The sequence below is a fragment of the Lycorma delicatula genome, chromosome 1 (genome assembly GCF_047948215.1).
Source record: "Lycorma delicatula isolate Av1 chromosome 1, ASM4794821v1, whole genome shotgun sequence".
Classification (NCBI taxonomy): Eukaryota; Metazoa; Arthropoda; class Insecta; order Hemiptera; family Fulgoridae; genus Lycorma; species Lycorma delicatula.
Window position 1 is genome coordinate 45,003,641 of NC_134455.1, and position 19,469 is coordinate 45,023,109.

Below are 19,469 nucleotides of genomic sequence, written 5' to 3' on the forward strand. Positions count from 1 at the left end.
TACTCTGCCATGGAGATCAAAAATTAATTTATTTTATTAAAGAAATTCCTCTGGTTGTTCCGTTATTTTTTTTAAATTTTAATTCAATAGAGGATATTTTTAACAAAAAAATTTGGTACTTCTTTTCATTCTTGTAAGCAGCATTTTTTCAAACAGACAGAATTTTTATAACCCCATCCAATTAAAAATAAAACTAAAAGTGTAAAATAATTTTTTTTTAAATCTAAAAAATTGAAAAGAAAACAATTATTAATTTCCCTTCAAATTTTGAGATCTTGAATTCTACACCACAATAAGGATTAGTTAATTGTTCACAATTTTAAAGTAGCTCAGGATAAGCATAAAAGAACAAGAACACAAGTAAAAACAAAGAAATAAATGTCAACAAATAACTTATAACATACTGTCAGTAATGGTATGTAATAGAGGGGCTTTACATTAACTTCTTCTGAGTTAAGTATATTTAAGTTTTCCATAATCAGTTCTCTTTATGAATCAAACAAAAACAAAAAACTCTCATGATCTTTTATTATAAAACAGCTTGGTGTTAATATAATAAAAAGTAATTAATTCATAAACATCTATCTTTTTAACACCAGTTTTTTCTATATATATATATATATATGTAACCTATCAGAAAATATATAAATAATCAATGTTCAACTTATGTATATACTTGTAAAATGTTTTATAGCTGTAGCCCAAAGAATAAACATGCATGAAATATACTAAAAAAAAAAAAAAAAAAATGAAATTCAGAAATGATAGCTTATTACACATCACTATATAAGTACAGTTGACAATAACGTAATTACTTATACTACTGTCTAAACTTTCATTAGTAACAGACTAATAATCTGGATAAGAAAGAAGTTCAGTCAGCCTAGCAGCTACTTAAACTTATGTTGTCTATCAAATTACTGTTAAAATGAGAAAAAATTGTTTTGCTCATTACTCACTTAATACATTGTTATTTGTATTTTGTTCACAAAATTGCTTTAAGTAATGAAAACTAATTAATATTCAATTATATTATTTTTTCTTTAAAACTTACCTTATCTTTGGTCATAAATTTAGCAAGTCCAGGAGCCCATTCATGTCGTTGGATACGCTGATTTGAACATTTTTCTTTACATGGACAAAGCTGAGATGAACATTCAGTATAAATCAACCGATTGATACAATCTTCTCCACAACTAGCTTGATTATTACTATTGCTATTAACATTATTCACTTCAGGCAATGTACAATTGCAAGCTTGGGCTTCATACATATAAGGTGGTTTTACATCATAGTAGACATCTGTAAATGCATGCTTTTAATAATTTTTCATAAGAATGCAGTATCTAAAGGTATATTACAACTTATATATAAACATTAGCTTAAAAAATGTTGAGTAACTTAGCACAATCAACAACACAGCAGTGGCTAACATACAAAAGTTACACCAAAAATGACTTCAGGTTACCATTGCTCCAATAGTAATCAAAATCAAGACTGAAAATGATTTAAGAATCAAATATGACTGTCAATAGATGAGTTTTGTTCAATTAAACTATTACAGCTTGTCCAAGCCAAATTGCCACAGATCTGATCTAGGCGATGGTTGCCTAGCTAGCACAGGGCTATAATAGCTTACTCGTGGAATATAGTATACAAACACTAAAATAAATTTTACGGTATAATTTTTTTTTTTCTTACAGGTAACCTTTTAATTTAACTAATTTTTTGATACCAATTTACGTATACTAATGCTTATTCTAATCAATAAACATATTCACATCATAAACTTTTAAATTATTTTTAGTCTTACATTTATATAAAAAATGTTAAATATGTAAGAGTGGGATGCAAACATGAGCACCCCACTCTTTAGGCCATTCCTCACACATATGAAAAAATTGGCATAAATATCAAATTTTTAATTTTAAATTATGAATTTTACATAATCTTACATATCACCATCAAAGCTTGTTGTCAAATCCATTCTGAGATAACATCCTAAAATTATTTTCTACCTTTTACTGCATTTAATATAATTGGCATAAATATCAAATTTTTAATTTTAAGTTATGAATTTTACATAATCTTACATATCACCATCAAAGCTTGTTGTCAAATCCATTCTGAGATAACATCCTAAAATTATTTTCTACCTTTTACTGCATTTAATATAATGTAAGGATGGTTTTTTTAACTTTTTTTATTTCCTACTTTTTAGTCTTATCATTTTATACTTTACAACTGCGCTATCGCACAGGTTTGAGCATATTTGGCGAAAGATCGCATTGGTACGTTTTACAGTGGGAAAGTGCAATCAAATCGTAGGGTAAATAAATTACTTTCTGGAAAACCAAGATCTAGTCGATGAAGAGTGTACATGATGCGTTAATCAGTTAGCGCTCAACTTGCTGATACATACGTCGTTTGAATCGTGAAAATCGCACAAGCAGTTGCCAAGATATTATGGTGGTACCCTATCACACCTCACCAATTTCCAAATGGGTACCAACAGGAGCACATGAGGTATCGTCAAGAGGGTAAAAAAAATTTTTCAGAGCACTAGGTTAATTTTTATACTGCTAATTATTCAGCTGCTACTGGAAATTCTTCTGTACAGTAGCAACCAAAGTTTAAGGAAAATTTAATACTTTTTAACCAGATCCAAATTTTTGGGTGAAAATTGCAAATATCTTGACAACGATCGATCATAGTGCTTTGACAATTTTTTTCAGGTTAAATTGTTTAACCCTACATTTTGAAAGCACTCCCCCAGATTGGAATACACAATAGTTGTACCGTATACATACTGTCTTTAATTGAGTAGTATTATAAACCGTGCTCATTAGGCAGCAAGATATACAGTTATGCTGTTCATCAGATCTGTGTCAATTCAGCTTGGACAAGATATACCAGTTTATTTATTAAACACTGTTACTGATAAGTAATGTCATAAGACTGTATATATTAACAAATATGCAATTATGTATATATGATTTAGCACTTTTTTATTTTATTTATTTTTTGTTTTTTTAAGGCGAAAAACACTTTCATGTTATCATTACCCAGACTAGATGTATTTGTTTCAAAAAACTAAGTATTAAAAACTGATTAACAAAAACATCTTTAAAACAATTGAAATTCATAAAACCTGTGTGTATGCTAAAAATAATAAAATTACCATCTGCTTTATAACAAATGGCATAAATAGGTGAAACACAATAATTCAAATATTTAAATAAAAACGGACGACCCTAAGGAATCATGAAACAAAATATAACTTTGTTTCATTATCTCCTAGAATAGTTTGCATTTTAGTACCTAATTTAAATTTGTGACACAATGCCACATAACAGATATAATCCACAAAGATGTGGTGCACTGTTAGTCGGTAGTCACAGCAAGTACAAAGGGATGCATCCTGTTTGCATCATCAGATATCCATGAGTGAGCCTGGTGTGCCCTATTTGCAAATAGTAGATAACAACCTCTTCTCTCAACAGTTACTTCTGCATCAGGAGTTTCATGGTGAGACAGTGTTCTTAATTGGGCGAAGGATTTATTGTTCATGGTGACATTCCATTCACTTTGCCACTCATCATGAACTACCCTCTTCAGGAAACAGACAAGATCGTTAGAAACAACGCAACTGGTAAAAGGAGGCTTAAAACAAACCTCTTTTGCCACACTGTCTGTGCACCCATTGCCTGAAATTCCTGTATGGCTGGGGATCCATCAGAAGCTCACTGTTGTGTTAGGTTTAGTTATTTGCAAAATAACAAACTGAATCTCACTAATAACACAGTGTCTGGAGTATATGTCACTAATTACCTATAAGGCACTCATGGAATCTTTTTAGATATGATACAAAGTGTGGCTATTAAATAACAAGACTAATGCTGTAAAATATTTTATTTTAAATTTATACATATTTAGTTATTATCCCCTTCAATGTACACCCTCCCTGTCCCTACAACACACAATGAGAATTTTCCATTGTTCGAAACAGTTCTGGAAGTCTTCTTCTGTGAGCGCTTTCATGACATGTACCGCTTTTTCTTTCACAGCTTCAGCGGTCTGAATTCTTGTTCCTTTTAATACAGATTTGACTTTGGGAAACAGATAAAAGTCACATGGTGTCAGGTGAGGCAAATAAGGCAGATGGTAACACTGGGATGTTATACTTGGCTAGAAAAATCTTGACAGACAATGCAGTGTGAGCCGGTACATTATCCTGATAAAGAACCGATAACTTGTTCTTTTATAATTCGGGTCGTTTTTTTCTTATTTTTTCATGGAGTTGAGCAAGGACCTCAAGGTAGTAAAGCTGATTAATAGCTTGACCTTCAGGAACCCAGTGAAGGTACACAATCCCATGAATGTCAAAAAACAATCATCATCGCTTTGAATTTTGATAGTCTTCAATGTATTCTCAGCCATCTTGGAAAGGTTTAAACCACTCAAAAACTCGTGCACATGATAAAGATTCATTGCCATATATTTTTTTTAATAAAAGATTAGTTTCAGTAGTGGTTTTTCCAAGTTTCATATGAAATTTCACAATTCTTTGCTCTAAAAAAACACTTATTTTTTCAGCAAAACAAAAGAACAGATGTTACCCAAACAACAACTGTTTTTTACAGAATTATAAAAGAACATACACAAATGAGACCAGGGGATACAGAAATATACAGTAAATCTTTTAACAGTATACAGCAATGGGTCTACTGAGGTGAAAATAGTTGCAATATTTATCAAGAAATATTAACTTGTATTAGTGTTGCACTTAAAATTACAAATAAAAGAAAAATCAATTAATAATGGAAATTACAATAATTTATAATATCCAAACTTTTAAATTACATCCTTCATCAAAAATTAAGGATAAAACCGTAACCTATAAATAATTAGTATAAATCTATAATCTGACAAAAGTACAGTAGTAATTTAATTACTCCACACAATCAATGTATAAATACAACACACATCCAAACTAAACTTTGAAACAAGTAAATGGAAGTTTTTTCAAAAAGATGATTAGTTCACTACTCAGAAATTAATTTTAATACATCTAAATACCCTAGTTAAATACATAAAAGAAATAACAAAAAATAAATGAGAATTAATGAAAACATCAAATACAGTTTAATTTTTTTAACTTGAAGAAATCAGTATTCCTTTTTGGTGCTTGGTTTTCCTCAAACTTGTTTTTCAAACTGAAAAACAAACATGTGATTCATTTTTTTTTCTCCCTCAATTCCTAACTGCCTAAATGTGTTCGATTGCTTCCTAGTATATAACGTTTATGTGTCATAACTTTTTCTACTCTCATCTTTCTTTTTTATATACAATTTTCACGTATAATATTTAAAATTTTATTCTCTTTTATAGAAAGATTTCTGTTCGTAAAAATTTGTCAATAGAAATGCCATCTTTTTTTTAGTTTTATCTTTCTGTAAACTAAAAAACTACATAGAAGTGATCACCTTTCATTCAAACCTATAAGAGTTCCTGTTTCATTTTTTACACATAAAAAAATAGTTTTAAATGACATGATAAAGTGTATTGTGTTAATAAATAAAAGGTTTTAATAATTTAAAAATTTTTAAAACGATTGGTGGAAATGATATAACATACATGCAAATGTATTATATTTGAAATAAAGGACATGAACATGAAACAACAAACACAGCATTTGGAGAAGACAGATTGACAGTGGCCTTACTAAAAAAAAAATTCATAGATTATATTAAGACGCCTTTTCTTAAGAAATACTCCTTATAAATGGTTATCACCAATTCCTTATCAACACTTAAGATTAACTTAAAACAGCAGCAATAATTCCAAATACTTAAATCCAATGAGAAAGTAATTACAGACTATCAATATTTTATACACAGTTAGTTTATTGTTTCCTCTATCAATACACACAAATGTAATAAGATTTGCCGATGACACCTCTTACCAGTATTTCAGATCTCATACAGGAAGACTGTTGTTAAAGAGCTCATTCCATTATGAAAACATATCAGAACTGCTAAGTAGATCACTCATCAAAATTAAACCTGATCAATAAGACCAACATTGCATTCTAAAGGCTTAAAGAAAATCTTAAAATTATCTGACCGGCTGACTTTTAACTATATTTCACTGTGTGTTGAGTTTGGAAATGACTTATGCAAAACTTTTAACAATGACTTAAAAAATCTAAAGATACCAAAAATTAAGTCTTACAATTAATGCTTCAACCACAATAAACTTCCAACCACCCAGACATTTAACAACCACTATATTTAACTTACTGAAGGCCTACATTTTAAAAACATTGACATACTTGCTAAAATAAACAGTAAATTAAGTCCAGCTCTTCTCACAATCATTACTAAATTTAGCACTTTGAACAAGAATGTCTCAAAATGAATCTGAACACTTGCACAATATAAACCTTTGAATACTTGGAACCATAACTCTACATTGTATCTGATAGAGAGATACAGAATGTAGGACAGACAGCATTGTTGAACAGAGAATAAATTGTACTTAACAAACATCATCTATAAGGAATTTCAAAACAAATCAAATAAATTAAACTATTCACAGTTAAACGAATAAATCAATAATACAGACGTATTACAATCATTAATTACTCAAATAACAATTAAAAGCTTATTACAAAACATTGTATACAGACCTTAATAAAATATAGCAATTCTGATTGGTAACTTGACAAATGAACAACCCAGATATTTCCTTCCTGCTTCCTGCTTCATGATTTTTATTTTTTGTTGCAGTAGGAATAATATTCCAGAAATGAAGAAAGAAAAGAACTGTAATTAGCTTAATTGCATAGTTATTGTTTGACATTTGAACTGCAGCTTTAAAGTAGTTTACTTACTATCTTTTGAATTTGAATTTAGTGCACTATTAACAGATGATAAAGGAAAAAATCATGAACACTGTTACTGTTTACTGGTTGCTTAGGTGGCATTAAATACATATTTTTTTATTACTTAGAAAATAATCCAATTATACCACTAACAGAAAATTCTAATTTTAATTCAATGGCAAAACCTTGAATAAAATAAAGATTATAACCATATTACAAGTGATAAATAAAGAAATCCTATGCTCCACTGCAGCTCATCATAATTATTATCTCAAAGAATATTATTAAAGTAAATTCTATATCAATTTAAACTGACAAATATACTGACTGAACTTAGATTTGTGAAAACTTGTATAGCATAACTCAAACAATATGAATAGTCAATATACTCACTTGTTCTGATTTTTTTATAATTCCAACTTGGCACTATATCTCGACCAGGCAATTGACTATTAACGTGTAACCACCACAGATCATGCGGCAACTGAAAGTTAACCCTTCTTTGTCGTACCCATTTGCTGCAATAGTGGGGAGGTGGCATCAAGCCATATTTATGTTCCTCAGGACGATAGACTATTCTAGATTTGGCAACATCAATACTTGGCTTCCTGGGTCTGGAAAATTTAATTTAAAAACTTATCAAGAGTATCATAAAAAGTGAAAATTTTCAGATAAATAAAAATCATATGGTGTTCTCTTTTTCGTTCTTTACATCAGAATTAAATACAAATTTATTACCAGCTAATAAAAACCACAAACAGGTATCAAAAGAATAACTCTTCTATAGCAATAACAGAAAATATATTCTTCATATTTTTACATACTCTTTGAAAACTATATAATTTTAAATGATTTTAATTTTTTTTTATTGCAAAAATTATTTTTAATTTTTCAATCAATGAAGGATCTTAAATATAAAGTTTAAGTATCTCATTTTATTCTCTTCTAATAAAATACTACACAATTCCAAAGTAGTCAAATTTACATTTCACTAAATGAATAGAGAAACAAACAAATCAAATAAAAAAAAGAACAAGGTAAAATTAACTTAAATAACTTAATGATTAGAGGTAACTAATTATAAAACACTTACTCATCTTCTTTATAATAATCTGAAAACAACCCCGCAACAAGGTATTTTTTTCTCCATCGTGGTGGCTGTTTCTTCCGAGATTTTGTAGAATCGGCATCACTAAAATAAAATAAAGCAATGAAAAGTAACAAAAATTTTTGTTAATGTATTTAACTTAAATAATAGCTTACACAAAATTAAAGTTTGTAATGCTCATTTTTTTCTCAAAACTTGAACAAAGAACTTCCACAGTCAAGAGATTAACAGCTTAAATCTAACAGGTCTCTGCCAATTACTCTTTTGTAGATAATTTTCTATGTTCTTTGTCCGAGGTTCTCCAACTGGGGCATGAGAAAGTTTGAAAAAGCAATATTGTGTTAGTAAAACAGCTTGGAAACTCCTTTAAAATAAAATCTGTTGATTTTAAACGTATTGAATTAAAGACACAAATCTATAATGTGTTTTCACAATTGATCAAAAAGAAGCATTTTTGTAAAACCTAAATATTTTTAATAAGCATCTCCATTTATTCACTTTAAAAAAACCTACTTGAATATAATATAGTTTTAGCAAAATATAGAATTATTAAGCAAGCTTAACACAATAATTTGTATTTTTAAGATTGCAATACTGATTCACCATACAATCTAGTGTCCAGCATCAAACTACGTTTATAGAGTTGAGGTTTTGTTTGCTACCTCATGCAAAATGAATTAAATATTCTCTTCGGTAGTAAGTTTTGGTTTGCTATGTGTTTACTTTATTTTAATAAAACATTTAAGAATAAAGAGATTTTGGGTAAGTGGTCAAAATAATGTGTGTACATCAAACAGCCAAAATATAATTCCAAGGGATGACATCAGTAGTGTGAACACCAACTAGCCAGCTGCAAACACTTCAAATTCAGGGCAGAACACAAAACAAAGAAGGTATGACAATTATTTATCTCTAGGATTTACTAAAATTATTGTCAATGGTGAACATTGCCATCACTGTGTAGTTTGCTTGACTGAATTAGCATCTGACAGCGTGCAGCCTAACAAGCATTTAGAAACAACTTGCAGAACTAATAAACACACCTAACGAATACTTTGCTTGCAAGCTGAATAGCTTTAAATCTACTCAACAAACATTTACAAAAACGATAATTGTGCCTTCCGAAGTTCTTTTGGCATCTTTCGGTTTCTCATAAGATTGCCAAATGTAAAAAAACCACAAGCAATAGGCAAAACTCTTATCTTATCACCAGCTGTTGATACTGTTTCCACAATGTTCGGAGATAGCTTCACACAACAACTAAAATCCATTCTCTTTCTAATGACACTGTGTCACAGCTAAATCAGATATTTCTGAAGATCTGGATGAGCAATTAATGGAAAATTAACAAAAAACTATTTTTGGCCTTCAAGTTGGTGAAGCAATTCATAAACTCAGATATTCTCATTTATTGGCTTATGTCAGATTAATTGATGACAAAGCCATTCAAGAAGGCTTTTTTGTGAACCATTTACCACCAACACTACTGCAGAATATATTTTTAAGATTATTGACAACTTTTTTTAAAGAAAATATATGCAATGGGAGAAATACACTACAGGGATATGGCAGAGCAATACACTGGACTTCAAGGTTTAGTCAAAGCTGTTGCCCCAAACGTCAAACGCCCATTGCATTATTCACAGAGAGGCACTAACCTCAAAAGACCCAAGTCCAAGCTTAAATGAGGTTCTTCAAGTTGATAAAACAGTAAATTTAATCAAAGCACTCCAATCAAGGTTGTTTACAATTTTGTGTGAAGGTATGGATTCAGAACACACAGCATTACTGTTTTACTCTGAAGCTTGATGGCTATCAAGGGGAAATGTTTTCCCCACTGAACTTAAAAATGATGTTTATGTTTTTACAAAATTATAACCAACCTTCAGCAGAATTATTCTGTGATACAGAGTTCCTCTTGAAACTAAGCCTACGTTGCAGATATTTTTGCAAAATGAACATTTTGAGTAAGTCTTTGCAAAAGGGGAATGCCAATATTGTTACCTGGAAGGAAAAAGTACAAGTTCTCCTTAAGAAGCTGTTGCTGTGGGAGTTGCTGTGAAAAAACCTGATTTGAACGGTTTTCCTACATTGCTGAACATACTGCAAGAAGTTGAGTGTGAGCAGCTTCCTCAAGAGGTTACAACTTGTTTGGTAAAACATCTTTCAACTCTACAAAAAAAGGTTCTGAGCATTTTTATGAAGACCTTCAACCATTTTATAGAATAAAACACCCATTTCAAGAGCTGAGGGCAACTAGTTTGTTGAATTTGTGTTGTGTTTCATTTTAATGTTGCTCTTTTAAGTTCTTAAACTGTAAAACTAAAAGAAATGTAATAGCTCTGTTTTTATTTATTTTTTATTAGTCTAAACATGATTATTGTATATTTCTTTTATGAAAGTAGGAGAAAAAAAACATACAGGCACAGTACAACAAAAAATATATAAACATATCTATATACATTATAAAAGGGGCGTGATCTTATGGTACACCATGAGGGGAAAGCTTGGCTGAAAAGTTTGAGAACTTCTGGTCTATGTAAATACAGAATTGGCAAGACCAAGGACATTACTTTATTCCCATACCCTTAGCAATGCCATAGATTGATGAAGATATATTTAAAAAAATTTTTTTTACCCAAAAAGCAAAGCCCTAATGCCAAATTTATAATATAATTACTTTCATCAGAAATTCAAAGAAATCCTCTCTAATAACTAATACATGTTACATCAACAAGAGTAATTTTTAATGCCAAATTTCCATTAACCAAACTAGAACCTGCTACAATTCTTCAATGCCTTTAGGTGGTACTTTATAATATATAATTATGTAATTATAATATATACTGTAATATATTACAAGCAAACTTTTTTTAAATTACCACAAAGCACTTTTCCATATTATATCAATATTTTGTATACTCCTAGTTACCAACTAGCCAAACTTTAAGTTTTGCACATGTTAAAGTTCCTTTACCTCTCCTTTGGAATGACTCAATATCATTGTTTATAAAGAAGAATAAGAATGCTGATTGTTAAAATTTGTGGTTACTTGTAAGAATTAGTTAAAACTGTAAGACCTATTTATTGGAAGCCTATTTATTAGATTTGCTTCCTAAGTTCAGTGAATTAAACTCACCTGAGTTTAATGCCTAATTGTTGGCAAATTTTAATACAAGAATTAGGAAACGCAACTAAATAAATTATCTTTTTAATGGTTGATTTATTAGAGGAAATCTTACAATAAATTGTTTATATGAGAGTAATGCAAAATGTAAAGCAACTGGTATACTCAGCAAAGAAGACTGGATATTGATCATGTTGAACAGCTGAACTGAAGAAGAATACCCAAGGGAATATATTAGCAGACCAAATAGAAAAAGCACAGTAGAGGCAGTTTGAGTCACTAAGCCAAGAACAGAGCTGATAGCTGACATGAAAGTGTTGCCCACTATGAGGATTTCAAAAAATTCGCCCTGTGGTTTGAAGATATTAATACCACATAGTTTGGGAGCATGAAAGAATAAAACAGCTCATGAATGGTTTTTTTAGATCTTTTTAATTAAGACTGGAGCATAACTGAAATTGTTTAAAGTAAAATTAGCTGTGATGGTTGATTTTTATTTCAACAGTGAAGATCTGATAGATGAGTAAAAATTTGGTTGAATTATTTTCAAGAGTTACTGTATAAACTCGGACTATGTAAATCAAATAATACTTTCAGAAGGAAAATATAAGCACCTATAGCAGAAGTGGTGGTTAAATAAAGTATCCTAGGAAGAAAACATGTCCATAAGCTGGTCAGAAAATATGTCAGTTTTATGGAAAAAAGTTAACAGCATATGTGAAATCAAACAAAGATTTTAAAGAATATTTCAAGAAAAAAGGAAAGAGTAGGTTGTCAAATTTTTTTGGATCTATTAAGTAATGAAAAATTCTGGAGAATTTTGAAGAGAAGCCACAAGGTAAAATCAAACAAGGGTATAGATGAGATGATTTCATTAAGTACTTTGGAAGATCTTTATAATCACCACATTCGAGCTGGGAAAGATAAAGAGTGGTTTTGTCAATATATAATCAGATTTAAAACTGAATATTTCTTCAGAAGAATTGTATGCTGGAATTAAAATGTGTAAAATAAAATGGTGCAAGATCTTACGGGAATTTCATATGAACTGTATAAACTTATGACAGCAGAATGGGAAGGTTATCATTTTATTTTACTCAACAAAGTTTATGCAATGTAAATGGTTCTACATGCTTGGGCTAATGTTTTTATAAAACCTCTGGAGATAAAATTGACCCTTCAATTTATGAAGGAAGCACTAATAAACTCCATAGCTAAATTACTTAAGAAACCAACAACCAAATTAACAAAGTAGGCAGAAAAATGTAAATTGATTCCAGATAAATAAGCAAAATTTAAATCAAGAAACAATATTTTCATCTTAAGATCAACATCCTTAACTCTCACATGATAGAATGCCTATTTGTTGGCCATATTTATTGGCTTCAGTCAAGAATTTGATTTAATTAATAAAGGTACATGATAACATGCACTATACACTTTGCATAAATGGAAAAGTAATAAAAATTTTAAAGGTATAAGTATTTCAAGTAATAAAAATTTCAGTATAGAAGTGTTAAGATTGTATTAAGAGGAATTGATGCTGAACAATCAAATGAAATTGAAGCTGTTGAAGAGGTTCTACAGAAAATTTGTGTCCATTAGTGAAACTAATGGATGGAAAAGACTAACTGTTATTTGCAGATCTTAAGATTCTTGCTGATTTCTGATCTGATGTACAAAAGAAAATGAATGTTCTAAGTAATTCTGTAACAAGTAGAGCATCAGCTCTACATAGTCAACATACACAAAACAAAGGATGTCCCATTTACTAGTCTGCTAATCATAAAATATTTGGTCCAGTCTATCATGGAATATTGTTCAGTTCATCTGGCAAAATAACACAGCAATTCAATTCAAAAGCTTCTGTAACAAGCACAGTACTATTAGAAATGTGCTAGTGAGAGAATACCAGATGTCTGGAAAGCAAAACTGTCATTACATAGAATCATAGTTTGAAAGCATGCTAAATTTGGGAAACACAATGTAAAAAATATTGAATACTTTTGCAATACCCCCAATTTTGATAAGAATAAAGCTAGGAGTAAGAGTTTCAAAAGTAAAGATATTAAAAAAATGTTTAAGGATGGCTGATTAAATTAAAGATGATGGACAGCACATCTGAAGAATCTTGCTTCCAATTGCTAAAGGAATTAGATCTAGTTGGGAAGGATGAGAAAGACTTAATTGGTTTACTCAACTCAAAGACATGGTTAATACCATAGCCTCATCAGAACATATTTTGCCACTAGGCTTGAGAAGTGAAGCGACTACTTTTGAGAGGTAGAAAAGTTCTGATCAAAGTCTATTCATGAAGACCTGGACTCTGATATTGACTTCAATTACAAAAAACTACCACTTTTGGAGTGAGCCAGGAATTGCAGAGAAGGTATTTTATACTTCTATGTAATTTTTTTTTCAAAACTGAAATTAGAAATTTCACACACATGGGTTAAAGAAGCTTGAATTAGCCAAAATCTAGACTATTGCAGTCCAGACAAATAGGTTTATAAGATACTTAGAGAAATTAACTTTAAACTAATTTTCACTTATTCAAAAGAGAGTACAATAAAATAAAAATATTACAGATACAAAACCTTTATTATGTCGCATTAAGTGTTTGTTAATGTTCACTGTTCTGGTAAAGCATGAGCAATGTAGTTCATTCTTTTACCTTCATATAACCATACCTTATTTCTGCAATTCCAGTTCTAAAGCTACCAAATTCTAAATTTCTTAATCTCTTCAGAGTATATTAATGAAAATTATCACATAATAAAATGTTAATTATTAAAATATTAATACCAGTTGTGATTAACTGGAATGTGTAAAACGATCAAGTTGGACCAGTCATATCCATGTAATGTATTTACATAAAGTCTATGACTATCTTAATTTTTTTTTGGCTTAATTGAACAATGGTTTTAATCTAATCCACATAATGTATGTATATTAAAATTTTGTACTTCATTATTTACTCAGTTACTATTTTTTATTGGTAAATTCACGCATAAGTACTTTTTTTTATTTCATCTACTTGATTTCAAAATTTCAGTCAAGAAAGAAACTCATTTATAAATGTTAAACCCAAAATTTAGTTTCTAATATAAATAATTAGATTCTAGGATTCATTACTTAATGGAAGGAGATTAAAATTTATGTATGTTATTAAAAATAAGACTAATATATTAAAATAAGATAAATAAAAACCAGACCAAATAAAATAAAAAATTAGAAACCTTTAAATTTATAAATGGATAATTATTTTTCTTACTGAAAAGCTTATATAATTTTTTTTATAATGTAGTTATTTACAATATTAAGTTATTAGCAATAAAGCAATAATCCAATTCACCTTTAAAACCTGATATTTACTGAATAGCAATTTGCTAAACATATACATATCTGGGGCATCACTATATATAATATATATGACAAACATATCAAAAATTATCAATTCTAATTCTACTTTTTCATTACATTTTACAAGAATAATAATGGAAAATCCATTAATATGTCATAAAATTAATAATTTTCTATACCTAATTTACTTCATAAATCTAACCTGCTCCCCTAAAACAGCTTATTCAGTTATAAAATTACACAGAACCATGCGGAATACATCATTATTCAATTTTGAAAGAACTAATCATTTAAAAATTACCTATCATCTTCTTCATCTTCTTTCATCTTGCGAAGTCTCTTGTTTGGCAAAGGTGGAAGAGTGCATACTGCATCTGAGCTGCTATCTCTATGTAACATTCCATTCCGTTTCCTTTTCCTACGCTTACTAGCTTCAGCTCGTGCTCTTAACTGTAACAATCTACGATTAGAGCTACGTATAATTTTTTCTTTTACACCTTTTACATCTGATAATTTCCGTACTGGTTCTTCTTTTTCAATCTTTGGTTTTTCATCCTTCACTTCTGTTTCATCTTGCAGTTTTTCAATCGGCGTCAGTGCAGGAGTTACATCACGTAAAGGAGAACATACAACAGTAGGAACAATTTTTGTCTGATCTTCCAGAATAGGTGGTGGTGAAGAACTTATTTCTATCTGTCTTGCATCAATTAATAGGGGTTTCTTCTTTTTCTTCTTTTTGACAGGAAATCCTGTACGATTTATTGCTTTCCTACGTCGTATTTTATGTTTAACTGTACTCATTGCTTTTTTCAAAAGATCTGAAGGTGATAGTTTCATTACATGAACACGAATATCCTTTATTACCTTTCTTTTTTTCCCTTTACGTTCTTCTTCATTTTTATCTTCATTTATTCGTTTTGGTCTCATACTTCTAACATCAGTTTGAACTGGCTGTTTGACAGATGAAGTTAAAACAGAAGAAACTGCCACATCAAGAGCAATAGTAGAGACAGCAGAATCAGCTACAAAAGGACCAGGAGCAGAAGCAGGAGTGGTGGTAGTGGTAGTAGTAGTAATAGTAGTAGTAGTAGTAGCAGTAGTACACATACTGCTGCTGTTATTGATACTAATGCTGTTATTGCTACTGCTACAACTACTACTATTGCTGCTACTACCACCACTACAATCACCACTTTTAACAGTGGTACTAGCTGTTATAACAACTGATGTAGAAATTGCAACAGTGGTAGCAGCAGTAGTAATGGTGGGGCTATAAGAGGTGGTGGTGACTGCTGTAGTAACAGCAGTAATAGCAGCAGCAACAGCAACAGCTGCTGCAGCAGCAGAAGTTGCTTCTAATGAATTCTTATCAAGCTGTTTTAACTTCTCAGTTAATTTATTAAAAACTGCAGCAACAGACTTCACTGGTGAGCCAGCTGGTATGTCAACTATGTTCATATGTGTATCTGGCTTAGAAGATGGCTCAAAAACACCTGCAGGTAGCTTCTGCATTGATTTAGTACGAGGTGATTTAGGGCAACATATTTCTGGTAATGTTAATGCAGGTATATTTGCTGAAGATTTAGATGCTGCTCTAGTATTCTGTGTGCTACTGATTTGAGTACTACTGGTGCTACTATATGTACTACTACTACTGACCACATTAATGAGATTTGGCAAATCAATAGTAGATGATGATTGTGATGTCTGTTGTTTCAGTTTTGTAGCTGATGATGGTGCCACTGATAAATCAGAATCCATGCTTCGAGTTACAGCTCTTTTTTGCACACCTACTAAATTATTTATTACAGAAGAATTATTTACAGTTTCCCCAGCAGAAGGTGAAAGCAGAATACGAGATGAACTTCTTTTTTGTGAATGATCTGAAGTCTGTACTGGTGTAACTGTTGTTTCAGATACATTACGAGGATGCAGTCTTTTAGAGGCTGGTGTATTTTGTACAGTCACCTTATTAGAATTTAGTTGACCAAGTGCACTTCCATCTGAGCCAACCGTAATACTATTTCTTGAAGATCTTTTTGTCTGACTACTCACTGTTCCTCCGACAACAGAAGTTATAACAGATGTTGCAACAGGACTTATAGGAACAATGCTTCTAGAGCTGGTGCGCTTTCCGGCACCACTAACTGGTCCTTGGGCTGGTGAAGCAGGACTTTGAAGAGGTGGATTTGTTATACTAGAACTCCTCGAACTGACACGTTTGTTAAGCTGAGAAACAGAATTATTACTAATCTCTAATTTACTTCCAAGGATATTCCTTGCATGAGAACCAGGACTTTTATCTTTCCTTTCCATCTCTAATCGATGCCTCTTTTTTGGAGTAAAAATTACTGACCTTGATTCATCAGCAGAGTACCTTGTAATGCATGCTTCAATTGCTTCATCGATTGAATTGCGATGTATTTCCACTTTTGATTTCATCTCAGACTTGTTAGAGTTGATTGATTTTCCTCCGGTGTTGACATTAATATTACCTTTTGGCACATTGCATCCTTTCCCACCAGTGGCATTAGTAACTTGCAATTTCTCACTATTTTTTTCACTCAATGTAAGGGTAGATTTCATACTGTTCTTCGCTGAATCCGAAGATGCAGAATCGGACTTTGGGCTTGCTTGAGAATCATTTTGAAAGGAGGCAGATGTATTTGATATATGATAATGCCGTTTCTTTAATGGCAATCGCTGTTCATTATTTGTTGCTTCAGGTTTATCTTTATCACGACTCTGTAAAAGATGAAACAATTTATAAACAAAAACTTCTGTAAACAACTTCCTATTAAACAGTTACAAAAAATAATCATTACTTATGTAAGTGGAAGGCATTATTTTATTTACACTAAGAGAAAACTACAGAAAATAAGTTTTTAATAGTACAATTAATCTTTTGTTTGGTTCAAATGCATTAGAAAACTTTATATTTGTTCATGTTAACAGTTGTTTACAAATCAACACGATTTTTTTTTTTTTTAAATCATTTGGAATAGATGGTGTTGTTACAATTATAAAATATGCAAACCAACAATGTTTAGGATGTTCAATTTGCCTATTAATTTTGAATTTGAAGTAAAATTTCTGCCTGTCTCATTACTTTTTTTATACAATCATTGAACAAGAGGATTATTAAAAACCTTTAATCTTATATTGCTAGAGGTATGTAGTAGAGACACAGAACACTAGACTGCCAGATTTAAACTCTCCTTCCAGTAGTGTATCAATCAGGCAGAATTTACTGAGATAATAGCAAAAAGTGATTGTCACTGTGTAATGTTTTGTTTTACTTCAACTGGTATGTTTTACAGCTGCTTTAATAAAAAGGTAGGTAAATTTTACATCATAAATAAATTCAACAGCATAAAGTGGAAACTGCATCTAACACTGTTTAAATTTCAATGATCTAAAGAAACCAGTTTACTTTAAATATGGCTTATGCAATTGACATTTTCCATAGTTCACATCTTTCAATTTCCAGGATAATAATACTTAAGAGATTCCATGATCTTTTTAATAGAATTTCAAATATTTACAGTAAATTTTAGATAATTTTATTTTTAATAAACTATATGCTATAAAACTGTGTATTTAATGTTGAAGCTATTTATAAAATAGCACTTCTTATTTTGTAAAATTATAATCTATCATATATATATATACACTATTAATTTATATTTAATACATCAACCCTTAATACAGAACAACTGAAATAGGATGACTTACCTTACTTCATTACACAACAGAAACACTTTCGCGAATTTGATTCACATTATCACCTCCATACATATATTATATATATATACATAAAATCATTAAAAACTTGCAAACCATGACACCATACACCCATTCACTTATAATTTTATGTTATAAATATTTTTTTTCTAATTAAAGGTTTTTTTATGTTTAAATTGAATTTAACTTACACTTAAAACCACACAAAAATGTTTAAAATAATTTTTAAAAACTTTTATTTAAATTAAAAATGTAAAATTATAATCCCAACAAGATATAGAAACATAAAATATAAAAATTGTTTAAAATTACAATAAAATTTAAAATTATTTGTTGAGTAAAATAAAATCAGTCACATGAGTTTGCTTTGCTTAAGTTTTTGTTTTTATTTTTTATTTTTTTGTTTTAATTTTTATCTTTGTTTTAATTGCATTTTTACATTTTAATTTCGACTCTCAATTGTAATTAATTGATCTTTGTAATTTTAAACAATTTTATGAAATATGAAATATCTGAAATAAGATAAGTCATCCTATTTCAATTGTTCTGTACTTAGGGTTGATCTATTAAATGATCAATAATTAATTACAAATTAAATTATTTTGTATTGGTACAGAGGAGTATGGTTATTAACAGAATTGCTTTTAAAAAATATACTAAAATTATATAAAGAAGAGGGGTTTTTTTTTGTTTAGGGTAAAAAACTACTCAATCAATCGCAGCCAAATAATTACCATGTTTCTTGGAATAACTGAGAAGGTTTTTGGATATATTTCATCTCAAAAACAATAATGTGTGTGTGTCTGTTTGTGAAGTGGAGGATTTACCAGTTGAAGCACAGTCTTTAATGAATTGAATTAATGAACTGTGAACAGGGTTTAAAGTAAATGATTCAAATCAATTGAATGAATGGTATTACATAATAGAATTAAATTTACATTAAATAAAGTTATCTATATATAGATATATAGTATAGACTGTTACATAAATAGGAAGAGGGTTTTTATTTATTTGGGATAAACAAAAAAACTACCCAATCAATCACAACCAAATTTTTATGTTTCTTGGCATAACTGAGTGGTGGTTTTTAGATATTTCATCTCAAAAAATAAAAATGTATATATATAGATATTAGTGGAGATTTACAGGTTGAAGCATAATCTTTAATGATTTGCATTAATGAACTGTGAACAAGGTTTGGAATGAACGAGTCAAATCATAGAATTTAATTCATTATATGA

General features: G+C 29.9%; 1 protein-coding gene across 1 annotated transcript in view; it reads right to left on the minus strand.

Annotated features, from left to right (window-relative positions):
* ash1 (histone-lysine N-methyltransferase ash1) overlaps positions 1-19,469 on the minus strand; it is a 229,911-nt gene that overhangs the window by 65,721 nt on the left and 144,721 nt on the right. The window contains exons 13-16 of the mRNA XM_075354323.1: positions 14,786-17,229; positions 7,980-8,078; positions 7,280-7,500; positions 1,055-1,302 (exon numbers count right to left, since the gene is read on the minus strand). Coding sequence (XP_075210438.1) covers positions 1,055-1,302; positions 7,280-7,500; positions 7,980-8,078; positions 14,786-17,229 — 3,012 coding nt within the window. The remainder of the gene's footprint in view (positions 1-1,054; positions 1,303-7,279; positions 7,501-7,979; positions 8,079-14,785; positions 17,230-19,469) is intronic.